General features: G+C 38.1%; 1 protein-coding gene across 1 annotated transcript; it reads right to left on the reverse strand.

Moving 5' to 3' along the window:
- Positions 1–2867: 2867 nt before the first annotated feature.
- Positions 2868–19098, reverse strand: lipea (lipase, hormone-sensitive a). Its single transcript, XM_036567330.1, has 11 exons — positions 18791–19098; positions 16015–16263; positions 14839–15120; positions 12981–13071; positions 12658–12803; positions 11276–11461; positions 10112–10264; positions 8586–8730; positions 8237–8464; positions 6619–6986; positions 2868–5011 (listed from the first exon to the last, which is right to left on the reverse strand). The coding sequence occupies exons 2-11, from the start codon at positions 16252–16254 to the stop codon at positions 4754–4756; spliced, it is 2097 nt and encodes a 698-aa protein (XP_036423223.1). The 5' UTR covers positions 16255–16263; positions 18791–19098; the 3' UTR covers positions 2868–4753.
- Positions 19099–19505: the final 407 nt, after the last annotated feature.

Genomic DNA, 19505 nt, shown 5'->3' on the forward strand with positions numbered 1-19505 from the left:
TGTGAACAGTGCAAAAACACAATATTTTATGTTTTCCTTCTAGATTTTTTGTATGTTTAGTAAATATATACTTCTTCCAAATTTGACGCCAGCAACATGTTCCAAAAAAGTTTGGAAAGGAGCATGTTTACCACTGTGTTACATCACCATTGCTTTTAACAGCACTCAAAACTCAATACTCATTTAGGAACTGAAGACACCAATTGATTCAGTTTTGAAACTGGAATTTTTTGGCATTCTTTCGTTATACAAGTCTTCAGCTGCACAACTGTACAGGGCCTTCATTGTTGTATTTTGAGCTCCATAATGCCCCAAACCTTTTCAGGCAGGCAACTCTAGCACATGTACTCTCTTATCATGCAGGCATGCTGATGTAACACATTTAGAATGTGGTTTGATGTTGTCGTGTTGAAATAACCATGGAAGTCCTTGAAAAAGACGTTGTCTAAAAGGCAGCATATGTTGCTCCAATATGTGTGTATGGTTTTAGCGGTGATGGTCTGTTCATAGTTGTGCCAGATACCCATTACTTGGGCACTAATTCACCCCCATACTATGACAGACCCTGGCTTTTGAACTTTACATTGGCAACAATCTGGATGGTCCTTGGCCTGGAGAACACAACAACCATTATTTCCACAAACGTCCGAAAATGACGACTCATCAGATCACAATACACGTTTCCACTGTGCATGAGTCCATTTCAGATGAGCTCAAACCCAGAGAGCTCAGCGGTGTTTCTGGACATTTTTGATCAACAGCTTCCGCTGCACAGAGGACAAGCTTAATGTTATTTGTGGATGCAGAGACAAATGGTGTTCATTGAGTATTCCCGAGCCCATGCAGTGATATCCATTACAGAAGCATGTCGGTTTTTAATGCAGTGTCATCTGAGGGATCAAAGGTTTCAAGCATCCAGTTGTGTTTTTCAGCCTTGCACTTTATGCACAGAAATTTCTCCAGATTTCCTGAATGTTTTGATATTATGTAATATAAAGTGTGAAATGTCTAAAATCCTTGCAGTCACTCATTGAGGAACATTACTCTTAAACTGATGGATTATTGGTTGACACATTCTTTGGCAAAGTGCCAAGCCTTGACCCACCTTTACTTATAAAGGCCTTTCCTGGGTGATCTTTTTATAGCCAAGCATGATTGCAGCACCTCTGTAAGATGCTTTGAACATTTCAAAATGTTGTTAGTCTTAAATTGCACCTTTTGTTAGAATGTGTTACAGATAGCAATTTCAGAATGAGTGAATATTTACAAAAACAATTGTTAATAACTAAAACTTAAGTCTTTGTACTGGTTTTGTTTAAATACAGGTTTCTCTGTCTGCATTTATGGTTGGGTCTTTCTGGAGCCTGTGTCAGGGCACGCAGTAACAGCTGGTAGAGAGAGAGGATGGCTGAACATAGTAATTATGCTCAGAGAGAGAGTAAAATATGGCCAAAACGCTTTGCAACAGTATTTGCAAAAAAGTATTTTTTTTTAAAACAGGAGAAGAAAAGAAAAGGCCTTTCCAAAAATAATAATAAGAAAATAAATGCGAGAGAGAGAGAGAGAGAGAGAGAGAGAGAGAGGAGCCCCACAACCCTCACGGTTGACTGATAATTGGTTTGTGGCAATCCAGCAATCCAATTATAAGATGAATTAGAGTGTCAAGATATTTATAGCACTTTTTTTGTATGGTCACCTTTTTCTGTTCCTCTTTCATCTTCTTATTCTTCATTAGTTGTAGAATGACATGATCAAGCTTACACACAATGACCAAATGCAAAACACTAATGATGAGCGCGGTATTAAGTGATGTGTTGGAGTTGTGTTCTGCTGCTCGGGAAAGCTTAACAAGCTTACTGTGTATGATGTCACTGTTTATATCATCATGGTTGTAGTCAGAGAGTTGGTTGATGTGGATCCATTCTATTGTGTCCAAAATATTGGTATAAAGAAATAAAGCATTTAAGCATTAAAGCACTTGTAAGAATCACACAGTGCAGGGGTGTTGTAAGTCATGATGAAAGTCTTACATCTTGTTCCTTTCAAGGTACCAACCGAGTGAGAGTTTAGGGCATTTTTTCCTGAATGTATGTCTTTGCGTATTAATGTCACACAAATGCTCAAAAGGGAGGTCCAGCTTTGATGTATATGTCTCAAAAGCAAAATCAACATTACACTGTTGAAGATATGATGACTATAGTAGAAGATGATGATGATGATGACTTTCATCCTTGGGAAGACATGTCCTTCACCTAGTTTTGACTGAGGTCTCTTTTAACGCACTCTCAAACATCAGATTCATCCGCTCAGGGAAGGGGTCTGAAACACGTTTAATGTTCTTCCGCAATTACACATTTCCACCACAGGGGTCTCCAAAATCCCCACAGCTTACATAGTGTTTTGAAAATACTGAATAAGAAAACCAGAAATGTGTTTTCGGCCTGCCCTAAAAATAATAAATTAATAATAAATAAAAGGTCGAGTCATCAAGCAGTTCTTCTAAATTACAGTCTTCTATTTCTCACTCACTGAGGGAAGGAATAGACAGCACTTTCACGCCTCTGCATCTTGGCTGGCACTACTACTGAAGAACATCAGACACACTGCTGAGGGAAGCAGGAACACTGGCAAAGAGAACGAAGCCAGGCGTGAAGCGTAGAGGCAGTTGAAGATGCATGCTGCATTCTCCATTCAACATTTTCAGTGCAATCTTTTAAGTCTCTTCTTTTGTTGAGAATAATGAACGTTTTGTTTCTTTATTCTACTACACCATTTCTCTGTCTCTGGCACAATGCACAACTGCATGCCATTTAAAAGCTCACAGATTTATGCCAGCTAACCTACTTCATCAAAAACAACGCAAAATGTCAAACACTGTCAGTCTGTTTTATTATTTTCAACCCATATTTGAATAAACAAAGATATTTATTAGCAATAGGTGTAAGGTAGAAATATTAGGCATTTATGAAAATATTCATCTCAAACAGTATAAATACAAGAAGAAGTATAAATATAAAGGTGAGATGTATATTTACAGCAGCTTAGAAATCATAGGCCATTATAAGCCTGTTAAGAGGTATTAAAAATACTACATTCATTCATTAAATAGAGCCATACCATGAACACTGCACGGTATGTGAAAATAATGCCCTAAATGCTTTGAATTGTTATTGTAATGTCTTGTGCGCATCTTAAAACAACACACATCTAAAAAGTGAATGGGCACAATGGGGTGAAGCATGACGCCCTGCATGTTTTGACCACTGTGTCCCATTCAGACATTTTGGTATAGTAAATCTTTGTAAATCCAGTTGAAGCAGCAATCCCCCCACACAGAAGCTGGTGCAATAGCATTCCTCCAAACCATGGGTTCCCAATCCTGGTCCAAGAGATCTACCACCCTGCCCACCTTAGTTCCATCTTTAATCAAACATACCTGATTCAGTTAATGAAGACCTTCAGGAGCATCTGACTATGAGAGCCAGGTGTGTTGGATCTGAACTCTCCAGGGAGGTGGATCTCCAGGACCAAGATTGAGCATCCATGCTCCAAACTACTGCCTGTAAAATGTTAAAACTACCTACGATGTTCGATACACTCACAGTGTATTTAAAGGGTAATAAACCCCAACAGAATATAGATATAATTTGAAGAAAAAGTATAAAAGATTAATGTCAGTAAAGGTAAGTCCAGCAGCATAGATGGATTTTAGAGCTTCACTGAAAGCACAATGGCGATACGCTGGTGAGACATTCAGTAAATGTGGAGAGGTTTGAAGACCAACTCTGTTTTTAAATGTGCTTTTAATGTACTGCAGTCCACTGTAGGGCAACATTTTTGGAGCTTTTTTTCTAGTTTTCATTGTTTAATGTGTTTAAGGTGGTTTTTATGAAATGTGTGCTTCTGAAGTAAGAAAAATTATCATACATAGGTTTTCATGGGGCATACAAACTTATAAACAACCACGCAAAACTTCACTGATAAAATAATTGTTATTTCTATCTTATCTTATGGTAAGACCTGATAAAAAAAACGAATATTTGTAGTCTTATACATGCTATGGGGAGGCCTGACAAAAGAGACTGACAAAGATCTACTTATGTCATCACCAATTTTCGGCAGCCACTATCACCCTGGCATGACGGCTTATGCATTTACATGGCCATTCGGTCACATACCATCACTGTTTTATACACCAATTCTGCAATAAGGTACAGAATAATGTAAGTTGTGCTTTAAATTTATTTTTTTTCTCTTGTTGGTAGCTACAATAGAGTAGCCCCACCCCAGAAAATCAGCTACCAAGCTAATAACTGAATAGCAGTTTTATTCTAAATTCACAACCTGAGGATGTGGTGTTGTTGAGCTGTTCTTATGTGTGCACTTGTAGAAGTCCATGGTGAACCCAGACATGAAGGTTGCTCTATTCTCTCTGGAAGCCTGTGAGGTCATTGTTACATATCCTAATTATGGAAGCACAAATTTCACAAAAAACATTTTGAAAACTAGAAATACAAAATAGAAATTATGCTCTTTTAGTATAAATGGTAGAATGCTCCTTTAAGATGTTGCAGTGTGTGGATAAGTGAACAGTTATGTGTAGGTGTTTTTCTAGTTTGATTCAAATTTCTTCCCTTTATTTTTTTTCAGTCCCTTTATTTATTCCTTCTCACTCTGTTTTCCGTGACTTTTATTAGCTTATCAAGCTACTTTCCTTGGTTCCAGAAACATCAGTTGTTCCTAATCGTCCAGCTTACCCAACCATGGTATTGTGTTTGTGGTTGAGGTTCGGTTGCCTGTGCGTGTCAGGTGGCGATTCCTGTTCAAAGACTTCTCGGATTCGTCCCACACAGATGTCCGATGCTTCCTGAGTCTCTTTAGAAACTTGTGATAGGCTGAGAAAGCCGTGTGGGAGGTCCTCTATCACCGTCAAGGTCACTGGTTGGCCAATGCTCCTCAGCTTTTTGGCAAACATCACAGAATCGTCCAACAGGGCATCCAAAGCCGAAGCCTGGGAAATAAGGTAATGGTGAAACATCAGTCAAAAGTCTGGAATAGCTGTATATAATAAGCATGGGTGGGCAATATGTTATTGTGATAAATTACAATACGCTTCTTTTGAGTATATTAAGGGAATTGCCAGTACTTCCAGAATACTGCCTCAGATAAGCTAATGATCTAAACCAAAACAACACTGGATGCTGATGAAGAAACATCATCTTCTAAAGATGTTTTCCCCCCTCTTAAGTGGACAATGTGCCAACATATTTTCATACATAACATTTCATACATTTGGTCGCCCATCGCTGTATACTGCAATCATTTCATGAATCCTTAAACTTTTTGTCATATATCAATGAACATATGATAACACAGCACTGTTTAATGCAAAAACCTTAGCTTTATAAGTACTTTTTGCTCACCAAATTATCACTGATTGATTATCATCATCTTATTTAGCACCAATCCAGCAGCGGCCCTCTTATCATGCTGGGGCCGAATCTCAAATGGCTCCCTGCTCCCTACATAGTGCACTGTGGAAGAATTTAAATACTGGATGCTGCACCCCAATGGTGCAAAATACAGCTAAGAAATAGTCAGTTGAGACTCAGACACATCAATACTCGACGAATGATGCACTATTTGGCTGCAGAGGCTAGAATTTCTAAACTTTCATAGCTAGAACACTATTTAGGAAGTACGGAGCTGTTTGGGATTCAGCCTGAGTTTGACGCAACTTCTGACTGAAAAATGGGCATTTTAAGCGTGTAATCCATTCAAGTGACATTTTTTAAACTTTTATACTGATGTTTTACAGTTCATCACACCCTACATACTTTAATTCAAGCCTGTGATATTAATGATGGAGTTGTTTTGGCTGTTGGCTATCGTTTAGCCTAGTAGCTAGCCAACCAGCCTAATTCTGGTTAAGAACATAAGTTGCCAGTTCCTCAGTTTAAACAAAAAACGGGGTTCTTACTTAATCAGTATACTCGGTGGTCCATGTAAGTAGCATGAGAGTCAAAGATTATTCCATTTACAGCACACGGGATTTTTTCTTAGTGCCGTGGTGCAGTAATACAGAGTTCAGTTGTTGTGAAGCGGTCATAGGTGTGCGTATATTGTGGATTTTACAATGGCTTTGAATGTGGCTCAGCCAATCAGATTTTAGGACCGAAACCTTCAGTTTTATAAATCTGCTTATGGGACTTGTTTGAGAATAATAAACAGTCATACTTCATTTTTGCATGACCATTGTCAAACCTCTCTTTGTCCTTTAACATTAAACAGGCTGTTGTTGTTACCTTTAAGGCAATCTCTGTTCTAATTGGCTCCATCATTCAAATGGTGGATATATGTAAATGTAAATGTGGTGGCTTTTATGTCATCACAAAAACAATGCTGTTTTAGCTGTTTACTTTCTAAATATAGACTGTATGGAGTGCAGAGTGAATGGTATATTTTGAAAAACTTACAGCATTTACAAACTACATCAAACTAAAAAAAGAAAGGAAAAATTGATATAGCCCATTTAAATCAGATGTTGAAAGCAACAAAAAACACCCTCTACTCTCTGCTCTCTACACATTTCTGTCACCCCTCAGTTTAGTTTCTTACCACTAGGTGCACCGGTGGCAGTCCCTTGAGAAGAATGTCCGGTGCAAGTAAAGGAGACACAAATGGGTTCTTCATTATGGGGGTGCAGGGGGTCCTAATCTCTGCCAGACACCCAGAACGCAGTGGTTCAAAGCCTTCAGGGAATTCCTTAGAGCACTGTAGCGTGTCATCAGAATGAGGCACTGCATTTTGAGGCCCGTTGGCTGATCTAGTTGCTGGTGGTGATGAGGCAGATGTATTGTTGAGTAGCGACTGAAGCCAGTTGGAGGCTCCTTGCGTGATGTCCCCTAGCAACACTGCTGTGTCCCGGCCCAGAGCGCTCAGAGTGTCCAGCTGTTGTATTGGCTGCACAGACTCACTCTCTGTACCTGAAAAAAGAACAAGAAGTGGAGAGATAAAGATATTATTAACACAATCATGTTCATAACTCTATGGAGACACTGGGGGAGCCTTAGGGGAAGAAAGGAAGTAAGAAATATAGCAGGGGAAATGGGAGTTTCTCTTAATTTATCATCACAGATATTACAATTACAGACCAACCGGTTGGCCAATAATATCGGGGGCTATTGATAATCCAGGGTTTAATTGCTACAGTTGAAAACTGGGTGGTTGGGAGCCCAATATGAAGCATTCTCTCTTTAACTATATGACAGCAATACAGGCTGAACTTACAAATGTTAACAAAACATCATGGTTAGTATAACAAAAATTTACAGTATATCTAAACCTCAGCTTTAACATGAGGATAGTATAATAGGCAGGACAATATAGCAAAAATACAACATCTTGAAACATAGTGACATTAACGATATTTAGTTTTTTCTGCGGTTTGATATGTTGGAACAGGCAGGATGGTGGTCTCCTTTTCAACTGCCCAATAATGCATCTTCTGTTTTATTTTCATTGATCTGTTAAAAATTGTTTTAAAGTATGTCATTTGATGTGATCACATGTTAAATGAAACTTGTTTCCAGGAGTTGGGATGCTTGCAACTGTTGTGGCGGAGTTGCAAGTGAGTTGCAGGGCTCGTTAATGCAACTCAAGTGCACTTTAGTTTCATGTAGCCTAAAACATCAGTTTCCATGTTCTGTATACATGAAAACACCACTAACTGGCAGTCTGGTGCACTATATTCAGCATTCAAGCCTCAAGCCAGAAGGAGTGGAAATTCTGGTTTTCTTGGCCAAAATAACAGGCCTGGACCTTAAAATAAAAGCTTCCTCACAGAAAGCTTGTACACAAAAAATTTATGAATATGACTGATGCCTGTTTTACACATTGTTTTATGCCAGTTTTGAGATACTGTTTTGCCCTAAAATTAATTATTAATATTTTTGTAGGGCATCAAAAGGCAAAAAGAAAACAGATTTTTACATTTACAAATTTTTTACCATTACTAAAAACTCAGAAGACAGTACATTGACTGGTCATTCTGGACTATAAATGGTTCCTATCACCAACACTGTAAAGATCAGAGTCAGTAAGCTTCTCTAAAACACAACATTTCACATCAAACCACTCTGACTGACTTTGTTTACATCTCAACCATTGAACTATGCATAAAACTTCAGGAGCTAGTAAACACATAAGCAACATAAGAAATAGATTACTATCTTACCAGTGTAAGCATTGATGCATTTATAAAGCACGCTGAGAGGCAGCAGTGGGTCGATGAGGGTCAGGAGCCGGGAAGGTGAAGCATCTGTTGTCAAAAGCGTGGCTGGGTATGCAGCCATGATGCCATCAGGGGTTCGCACACCGTGAGACATGGCCTTCATTGAGACTGTCAGGCACAGGTTTCCACCCGCACTATCCCCCGCCAGACACACACGCTCTGCTGTTGAGCCTGAGATAAAACATTAAGGGCCAAATTTATCAGTCCTCGCTGCCCCACACATTCAACACTAACAAAAAGTTGTTTTTGGTGGCATGTTTTGTGTATGTGTGGGTTGCCATGTAGCACAAACCCAGTAAGTGACAGTTCTTTAAGGCCCAACAGTAAGCATAGAAACACTCTTCCAAGGCTCGAGGGAAGGGGGCTTCAGGGGCCAGAGAGTAATCCACAGAAAGAATCGGTGCATTCAGATCCCTTGACCAGGTCTTCAGATAACTCTGAAAAGAGACAGATATTCAGGACAGATTAATACATGAAGCACAAGAAGTACAACAAGCTGATCTTCTGCATTAGAGATACAGAACACAAAAAGTGATAGAATCTCTTTCAGTTTGCACTGGAGCTTTAAGGCTAATGTAGCTAACATGTAATGAAGGCTTTGTACTCCACTAATTAGCATCATGTAAACTGCATGCCTAAATAATCACATACCTCGCCTCTGCACTGATCTGTAAAAAGTTCTGTATTATTAAAATGTTAATATGTAAACAAAGTCACTCACTGTATTTTGACGTGAAATGCTTTGTTCTAGAAAAATGTAGAGTCTGAATTTTTCATAGTGGCGATAGAAACCAGACCTCCAAAGTGCTCTTAAACCTCCCTCACAGGAAGTTATTACATATAATGGTTATAAATATGCTGCCTGGTGCCTGAATCAATGTTTTTTAATAACTTTCTTTTAAGCTTTTGGGCTATAATATCTATAGCTCTAAATTTATTATGCTGTAGAGATATATGCAGGGTGCTGTAAGGCAAAATACTTCCCAAAGAAAGCTTTCAATTTATTTCACATTTACCTTTACTTTACCTTTATCAACCTTACATATACAAACTCAGAAGACACGTAGGTTCACTTGTCATTTTGGATAACAAGAGGTGGGTAGAGTAGCCTAAACCAATACTCAAGTAAAAGTAATGATACTGGGGACAGTGATCACTCAAGCAGAAGTAAAAGTACATTCCCCAAAAAACAGCTTGAGTAGAACTGCAAAAGTATCAGGACAAAAATACTGAAGTACTGAATAATTTATGGAACTGCAGCGGAACTTAGTAAATCCAGCATCTAGCAGCACAGGAGCTGAAGCTTGTACAGCTCTATTTTAGTGTTTTTCAGATTCTTTTGGTCTAAAATAAAATGCTAAAAGTTCCAGAGATGTGACCAATCACAAAACAGTACAGATGTTGTCACCAACAAAGCATAATGAAATTAAACACAAAAAAGGAATTAGTAACTAAATACGAATCGTTAAAATGTAAGTAGATTCCTCCACTCTCAAATGTGCTTGAGAAAATAATCAGGAGAGTACAAATCCATCTACATGTAACTAATTACTAAGCCCCTCTGTGGATAACAAATAAATTGGTTATATTTGCGTTGTAGAAATTGTGACCCCTGGTTCTCAGTTGGTAATTTTCTCTATAATGCACCATTTCACATCAGACCATTCTGAATTATTTTGTTTACATAACTGAACAACAGAATTCCTCCTTAAGAAATCTTAAATACATTTCATCAAAGTAAAATAAGAACCTAATATGTTACATACAGTATAACATACAGCTCTATACTGTTATAAGAACAAAACATTTTCAACATACTTCATGAGATCTGGATGTCTGTGCCACGAATCCTCCCCCGTGAAAGTGGATGAGTAGCCACGGAGACGGAGATCTTCCCTGGTTCCTGAAGCCCATGGAGAGAGACCGCTGAGGCCCTTCAGAGCGAGACAGTGCCAGCAGCTCTGCACTGTCCTACAGATACAGTCAGTACAGTTGAGTTACTGGGTTGATTGGAGTAGCTCAGCAAACTCTGCCATTTGATCTACATAGTAATAAGACACTGATAGTATTTCAGATTTAATAAACTCTCACTAACAACTGTTTAATTCATAGCAATTTCCTTTGGCTGCTGATCAACTGTCTCATAAATACCACAAATGTGCTGGAGTACAAGACCACATACATACAGTCGTATGCAAAAGTTTGAACACCCCGGTCAATTTACATTTTGTTAATTTTCTAAGTGAAAATAAATATTTTAATGCACTGTTTATTTGCTGAATTTAACATACTGGAAGACAAATAAAACATTCAATATTTGCCCGTGCAAAAAACTGGCACAAGTTTCATTTAGTTTCTTTTTTTATTTATTCCAATATGTAAAATTAAATAGAAAGATTCCCTATTTAAGTTCTCTGCAGAGGACGTTTTAACTTATTTTCACTCACAAAATCATAAAAACATGGAATTTGACCAGGAGTATTCAAACCTTTGCACACGACTGTACACTGATTCCAAACTTTTGAATGGCAATGTTTTAATAGTATAAAACAATTGAGGTTAGATAAATGTATAAAATCATTCCAATATACTAGCCCTGTGCTGTATGAAACTGTAAAAACATTCAGGTTTTCAAGATTGATATACAGACCTGTACACAATTCTAAAAAGAATGAAGCTAGAATAAAATCAGTAATTAAAATGCTACATATTTCAAAAGTGGTGATCAATTCTTGAGCCAGATAACTTGACAAAAAGGATTGCACATAGATATTTTAACCTCTTCTTATTCTCAAAATACTTGAAATATGGAATGAAGCCTGAATACATATGTTGGAGTGCAGTTTATAGCATTTAAATATCTACAGTTACCACTATTATTGTTTCTAAATAACATCACAAGTATTAACATGTCAAATGATTTCAAACTTTTCGATCATAGTGTTTTTTTCATGAGCAATCTCACTGAGCGTGAGAGCATACCTGTCCCTCTCGAAGTGTGTGAGAGATGAGGCGCATGTTCACAGGGCCTGGTCCCCAGTGGGCAACTGGAGGGGACACAGTGACCGTCAGGCTTGGGTCTGAGGCCAGAGGCAAACTCAGTGACTCTCCGGGAACAGATAGAGTCAGATTCACCTGCACTGGGTTAGACGTGATGCTGGCTAGACCCTGCAGAGAGAAAAAGAAAGAGAGAAATCAAATCAGTCCCAATGTTTTAGGCTGACTGCTTTGTCTTATATCTGGAACAAAAAATGGCTTGTTACTCAAGTCTGTTCTGCTGTGCATTAGATTCCTTATCTTTATGCCTTATCTTTTGTTGGGTACCCAACAATGTCAATGATTCTGTTGATTCACAATCGTCACATACAGTTGTATGCAAACGTGTGAACATCCCAGAACATCCCAATCAAATTGCATGTTCTGTTGATTTTCTAAGTGAAAATGTTAAAAGTTAACACATTCTCTATAGAGAACACACTTAAATGACATTTTAATTTTTGCAAATTTTAGTGCACAATTTCTATTCATTTGCTTAGTTTTAATTTACTGGAAAAAAAAAAAACATAAAATAGAAAAAGTACCATAACTTTGGCACAGGCCACATTTTTCCCCAGTGGGTTTAATTCAGTAAATAAACAGTAATTGTGCATAAAAAGGCAGAAGTATGTTCTCCATAGAGGATGTGTTAACTTATATTCACTTAAAAAAATCAACAAACGTGTCATTTGACCAGGGGCGCCCAAATTTTTGCACATGACTATATTAATGGGCAGTTTGTGGTAATTTGGGGATATTACACAGATACTTTATCCTGTACATATTGACCGTATCTTCTACAAATTACATTCGTTTTAAGTCACCGTGCACCAATAATATTAGAGACCCTCCCTGATACTGTGTTTTAATACAGTACTATGCAATGGTTTTAGGCACCTGACAAAAGTAGATTTAAAAAGCGATTTCACTGGGTAGTAAGCATTTATTTACTTAAAAAAGCTAATATTAGAATGAATACCAATAATATTAATACAGTAAGTAGTGATCTCATGTAGTGGCTAATGGACTTTCTTTCTTTATATGATGGCTTTAGGTATCATGGAGAAATCTAGAAGCAATTCGGTGCTCTTCTATAACCAGCTCACAAGAATATAAGGTATTATATTATTTGCATCTATCCTAGAGATATATAGTGTTTAAGTAAGCAAATGCCCACTCACTGCTGAGATAAATGGTTTGAAGCAGTTTCCTTAGGTGCCTAAGACTGTTGCGCAGCACTGTATGACACAGTACGGAAAGAAAATGTGTTATGTTTTTCCGATTGATGCTGACTTTTAAAAAAGGGGGGCATAAAAATTCCAACTGACTGAGATCAACTCGGTTTCAGTGATGTTCCAAAACGTTTTCCAGAACTGCATATCCAGGTTCTGAGTGATACGTTCAAACTCGGCCCCCCTCAGCTCAGGGTCTACCACATACTTCCCAGAGGTGAAGATCGAGAGAGCGGCCCTCCCTATGGACAAAATTCAAAGCTGCAATGAATCGTGGGAAGCGACTTGCAAAAAAAGCACTAGAAAGGACCCGAGCCATTTAATTAGCTTAAAGGAAAATGCATTAATATCATTAATAATACACAAATCTAGTGGTGGGGGGGGGCATTTAACAACGTGTTGAAATGCTAGTCACTGACCTAATCTACTCTGCTGTTTATTGTAGTTCTCTCCGAAGGACACCATACTGATCACCACTGTCTGCAGGAAAGGCCTGAGAGAGGGAGAGAACTGGGTAGAAAGACAGAGAAAGAGTGTGTGAGAGAGAGAGAGCGAAACATGCAGTCCTTTAAAAGTCCTTTAACCATATTAATGTCACGTATCAACACAAGCTAGAGTAATTTAAAGGAATGATTTAGTCAAATAAAAAAAAATACATAATGTTCCACTTTCCCTAAATGTAATTGATCAACAAAGACATTTTTAGCATCTAAGGTTTCACAGTTTGATACTGGAGCTACGAGGCTAATGTAGCTAACACGGAATCCAAACTTACAGCAAAACAATTAACACTACGCAAACTGCATGCCTAAATCATCACAGACTTACCCTAAAGTAATGTAAGTAATCACACACAGACTTGCTTATGTGTTTGATACTGTATTACACATCGTTAGCTACAAAGATGCAGACGAAGCTGCATTGCACAGCTAAAAACAGTAGCAGCTAATTTGAAGCCTGAATTTTGTTAGCAATAACAGTATATCGTACTGTGTCAGAAACCAGACAAACAAGGATATTTGAGATGATGCAAAATGCATTCAGAGGCGAATTAGCATTTTTGTGGGTGCTAATACAGGCTATAAACTTCCATTACTTGTTAACTGTTAACCTTATACGCTAAGTGCAAAAATAAGGAATCCAACCTCAAACACCGAACATGTCTTAGCTGACTGACAACAGTTGAGGTAAAAGGAAAATTGTGTAAATGTAATTTTGGTAGAACCTCCCCTTTAGAGATATATATATCGTTTAAAAAGCAAAACATATTCAACATACAGTCATATACAACTGTTTGAACGACCTTCCAGTCAAATTACATTGTAAGTGAAAATTACTTAACACATACATATAACATTTTATTATATTTACTTGCTGAGTTTAACATACTGGAGAAAACTAAAAGATTTTTGCAATGGCCACATTTATGTTTTATTCTTTTTTTGTATTCAAAGGGAAATTTCACAGATTTCAAAGTCATCCAGAATGGTTTGCTGTAAAATACTTCATTCTAGAGAAACTAACAAAGTCAGTTCACAGTAGTGGTGATAGGAATCAGATGCCCAAAGTGTTTAATGTCTCTAAACGCTCCCTCACAGAAAGCTTCCATAAAATGGTAACAGATATGTTAACTGATGCCCAAGACACTGCTTTACGACAGTTCTGAGACAAGCTAAAATGTGTTCTTTATACATTTTTGATGGAGTCCCCAAAGAAAATGCATAGTTTCTGATTTATTACCTGTATCAACCTTGCATATATAAACTCATGAGACAGCTGTAGGTTCACTGGTGGTTTTGGACAGTAAATAAAATGGCTATATTTGTGTTGTAGACATTATGACCCTTGCTTCCCACCACTGTAAAGAAATCATTGTTGTTCAGTGTCCCTACAGTGAACCATTTCACATCAAACCACTCTGAATGACTATGTTTGCATCTCAATTAATGAATTATGCAGACATTTTGAAAAATTGGTGGAACTCTTTTTTTTTTCATGTGTTAAAATGGGCAGAAGTGTGTTCTCAGTCTTTCACTTAGAAAAATAAACAAAACATGCCATTTTGCTAAGGTTCTGGCAAAAACATACATAATTGTACGTCATGAGATCGGGAGGTTTGTGCAATGAATGATTCCTTTGACTCCTTTGTGATGAAGAATTCCTATAAATTTTTTCCTCGTGTCATGTAGACACCTCGGTTTTATAAAACGAGGAACATTACAATATGAGGCATTAATGAACACATGTGAGTGCACAACAAAGCATGAAACGACTCACCTGAAATCCCAGGCAGCGGCCATAGAAGCAGGCCTTGTGCATGGATGTGTACTCTTTCACAAACCTCTCACTCAGGTCACCCTCCTGAGAGTAGAGCTGCCCATGTTCGTTGTCGTTAAGTAACCGCTGGGCCAGGTAGAGCAGGGCTCGTAGCTGGCACAGAGCCGTGCAGTACGCCTCCATTTCACTTGCATTGTGGTCCACCCGGAAAAACACCCCCCCACAGCTGGAGGCAATGTAACGGCCCTTATGGATTATGTAAAGAACGCAGGAGTGTACCACCTGTAGACAAAAATAATTTCCCACATTAAATACAATTTTGAATAAAAAAGCAATATGAATATGAACAATGACCCAAGCACTAACATGCAAGTTTTGAATGAACTCAAACTCCAAACAATGTAATCATGTTTGATAACAGGGCTGCACAATATGGCCAAAATGTTAATATTATTTTTTTTTTAATGTTAATGTTAACGCTATTTTATTGCTACATATTTAAACTGTCATAAACCTTGCAATACATTAAAGAATGCATTACTCAATCAGTGATGTGACGTGGTTAAAGGCTGATATGCAATATTTTGACCAAAATAATCAACGTTTGTTCGACAGAATGATCACAAAAATGATTGTGATCGGTTGGAGGGCATTGTGTATATTGTACATACAGTGGTATGCAAAAGTTTGGGCGCCCTGGTTAAATTTTTGTTGACTTTCTGAGTGAAAATAAGTGAACATATCCTCTAAAGAGAACACACTCCTGTACATTTTATACACAGTTACTGTTTATTAGCTGAATTTAACAAACATTGGAAGAAAAAACAAAACATAAAATGTGGCCTGTGCAAACATTATGGCACATTTTGAAATACATTAAAAAAGACCAAGAAATAGAAATTGTGCATTAAAATGTGCAGGTTAACTTATTTTCAACAAAAAACAAATCAACAAAACAGATCATTTGACTGGGGGTGTGTAAACTTTTGCATATGAATGTATAACTACACACTACAGCCTTCTGACATACCAGACTCCATTACCACAATAACAATTAGAAAATAATACATTGTGCCGCCCTATTTGATATGTGCAGTATTTCATTCAATTTGTTTCATTCATTTAAAAAAATTAAGCTTGTGTAGAACTGCATTCTTTCTGCCAGGTGAAGTTTACCTTGACTAATGTACGGAATCCATTCCCAGGTGTCTCTGTATCAAAGTCATAGTGGTGGTACACAGCAGCGAAGCCAGTGACCAGCGCCCCCACAGCACGGCCATGCTCCTGAATACGTCTCATCACTGCTAACAGCTGATTGGTGGCATCATTGTACAACAGATTGACCTGACCAGAGAGGGCAGAGATAACCTCCACACACACCGCCTCCAACGTAGAGAAGATGAGTCTGTGGTCCATATTCAGTGACTGAGACAGAGAAAGAGAGAAACAGATAAGAAATTGATTTTTCTTTCTTTATATACAATAATAACGTACACAATGTCGATTTAAATATTATAAAGTATTCACCAAAAGGTATTTTTAGATGTTTTATTCAATCTTTTAAGATTCTGTAAAAAGAAGTTATTAAATAATAAAAGGTCAATTTTTGTCTCTGCCTTGATTTGCTTTTGAATTTTGGATATTAATTTTAATATAACTTATTTTTTTATGGTATATAACTTTCTCAATCATTTCAGAATGTTCTAAAATAATGTTTTACACTTGTCTGCAACCAAATTGTTTTTATATTATTGAAACAGTGATTCCCAAATTTTGATCAGTGAATCCCAAGTTTTAAACAAGTCACAACGTCTGAACAGCAATTTCAAAGATTTGAAGAGTGAATCCAAGATTTTGTAAAAAAAATTTAACTTTTAAACAACGATTTCAAAGTTCTGACCACTTATTCCAAACTTTTGAACAATGATTCCAAAGTCCCGAACAAAGATTCCAAATTACCAACTTTTGAACTGTTGTGCACATATGTACACATGTATGTATACATATATGCACACACAGTCATACACATCTGCACATATATACATACACAGACATACACACTCGTACACACCATGCACACACACACAAATCCAAAGCCTAATAACATCAAAAAGGACAAAACGCTGCACCATGACAGAACAAAGAAACAAGTGTAAACTATTGTGTTCCAGAAGGCAGACGCTGACAGGCCGGCCTCTGTCCTCTCTGGACAACAAGTACAATGACTGAATGGGAAAACATCACACATAAAGCCAAAGGCATCTGATTATTCTTTTGATGTTATTTTGATTATTAAAGCGTGTCTCCAGTTTCTCATATAGACTATTCCAACCATTCTGGACTCATGAGTTTTCACTTAGACATGCTCTTTGCTTCACTTAAACCATTTGAGCCCCATTGGATACCCAGCGTGACCTCTGACCCACTCATCACCAAACACTCCTATTCTCTATCAGTTACTCTGGCTGCCTCTCTCAGCTAGTAATTCAACACGTCTCCTCTCCTTATCACTTTCAAACCTGCAGAATCTCCTCAGCAGAGGTGTCCAAAGGTCCAGCGTGGCTGCAGGTTTTCGTTCCAACAAAGCAGGAGCACACCTGATCAAATATTAGACTGATACCAACTGAATAAACACAAAGAATCAGATTTTATCCTGCGTGAATGGAATGAAAACCTGCTGCCAAAACCGGGCCCGCTGTAGATAAGATTGGACACCCTGAGTGCTGAATGACTTCTTGTGAAATGCCCTGTTTAGAGATTTCTATTATAATCAATAATCATTATCGCCGAAAGCAAAAGGACAAATTCTTTCTAAGCACTTATTACTGATTTATACGAAGTTGGAGCACTTTATTAGAAATCCCTGGGGGCTGTTATTGCAAAAATGATTTACAATCAATCTCTTGTTCAGCCCTCTTAATAGAAGACAACACAGCGTGCCTTTCTGAGAAGGCCTTCAAAAGTTCTATTCATATTTAGGTGCAACATGAATCTGACCCTCCTAGAACCAAAACACAGCTATTTCACCCTTTTAAAGCTTCAGGAAATTCAGAAAAGGCCCAATGATCTGCAGATTACACACACACACACACACACACACACACACACATACATATAAATATATATATATATATATATACATATATATATATATATATATATATATATATATATATATATATATATATATATATATATATAACATAAGGTTTATGCATCTTCTGTGTTTCTTCCATATACTTGAATATTGATATACTATGAAGTAAAAATTAGCTACATAAAGAAACATATAAGCTATGCAATGAAGCCATTTAATCAAGAAATTAATGAAAGATTTGTTCCCTGACATATTTATATAATTTACTTAACCCCTTAAGAGGCCAGGGTCTGCCGGCAGACCCATTACCCATGTCTGTAACCTAAGAATAGCTCAACCAGTCCCTGTAGTTCAGCCACATAGCAGACGTATATGTATAATGTACATATAATCCAATATTTGATACTTACATATATGTACATATATTTTAAAATATACACCTGCCTTTATGGTATATGTGCATATATGTATCTATCTATATTTCTATATCTATATATCTATCTATCTATATATATACTTGCACACACTTACAAACATCACACAACACAACAGACTTTACACCGAGTTTACAACAGAGTTTACACCGCAACGATCAAATTATGTGTACATTCTGAAAACTCGGTGGCGTTCCCCTTTCAGGTGAGGGCACAGCTCAGGCCAAGAGTTTCCCTACCAGCAGAGGGCGCCCGTGAGTAACACTGAAACGCGATCTCAACGCGAGAAAATGACACTTTTTTGACGTTTAAACAGTTCGCCCAGAATCGGCGTGAAGCCAACATGAGGCACAACGGCAGCTCCCCCGGTTCCCTCATGGGAAGATGAAGACAGAGCTGTAGTAAACGCAGTAAAACATACCCTGGCAGTGACGGGGGAAGCGTAGTTACCGGCAGCTCCTCTTCTCTTCCTCTCCCGCTGCTGCTCACTCGGCACGACAACAACGCACAACTTCGAGCCGCTTCTCGGAGTTGTTAGGACGAGCAGCTCGAGCTCCAGAGGTAAACCCCACCGCCCGTACGGCAGCAGACTGAGCGGAAACAGCCCCCAGAGCCCCCGGACACCGAGACCGGCTTAGCTCTCTGAGCAGGCTCGGAGTTTCTCTGCGCGTTTGAAGACAAACTCCAGCCGTGTGCTCCTCTTCTTCTTCCGCGCCTGTGAAGAGCGCAGCCCGCAGCATCCTGGGTATAAGAGTCATGTGAGGAGAGTCTGTCACTGATAGAGGAGCCCGATAACGCAGACTTTAACGATTTTAACAGCTTTTAGAAACACTGACACCAGAAACGTCTCACAAACAGAAAGCACGACAAGCATGGCGCCCCCGTTTACCTCCTACACCAGCTTTATTTACACAAAACGAGTTAAACTTTCCTTCTTCAGCCACACCTGAATGGTAGTCACCTTCCTCTTACCTCGGGTCATTTTACTTAATTTAGTTTTCACTAACAGTGCGAACACTAATAAAGCCCACCCCAGAAGGAAATATTGCTTATTTTGTGCACAAACACATATTTGTTCTTATATAGTAGATTATACGAGTACATCTACTGTAGCCTACATGTCATTTATACTCTGC

Source organism: Colossoma macropomum, unplaced genomic scaffold, assembly GCF_904425465.1.
Source record: "Colossoma macropomum unplaced genomic scaffold, Colossoma_macropomum, whole genome shotgun sequence".
NCBI lineage: Eukaryota > Metazoa > Chordata > Actinopteri > Characiformes > Serrasalmidae > Colossoma > Colossoma macropomum.

Bases quoted from the DNA above. Each gene is read 5' to 3' on its own strand.
- lipea (XM_036567330.1), bottom strand. From the start codon at position 16,254: ATGGACCACAGACTCATCTTCTCTACGTTGGAGGCGGTGTGTGTGGAG. The intron at 6,987-8,236 runs GTAAGATAGTAA...TTCTTTTTTCAG, and splicing joins ATGCATCAATGCTTACACTG to GTACAGAGAGTGAGTCTGTG. The intron at 5,012-6,618 runs GTAAGAAACTAA...CTTATTTCCCAG, and splicing joins TGCCACCGGTGCACCTAGTG to GCTTCGGCTTTGGATGCCCT.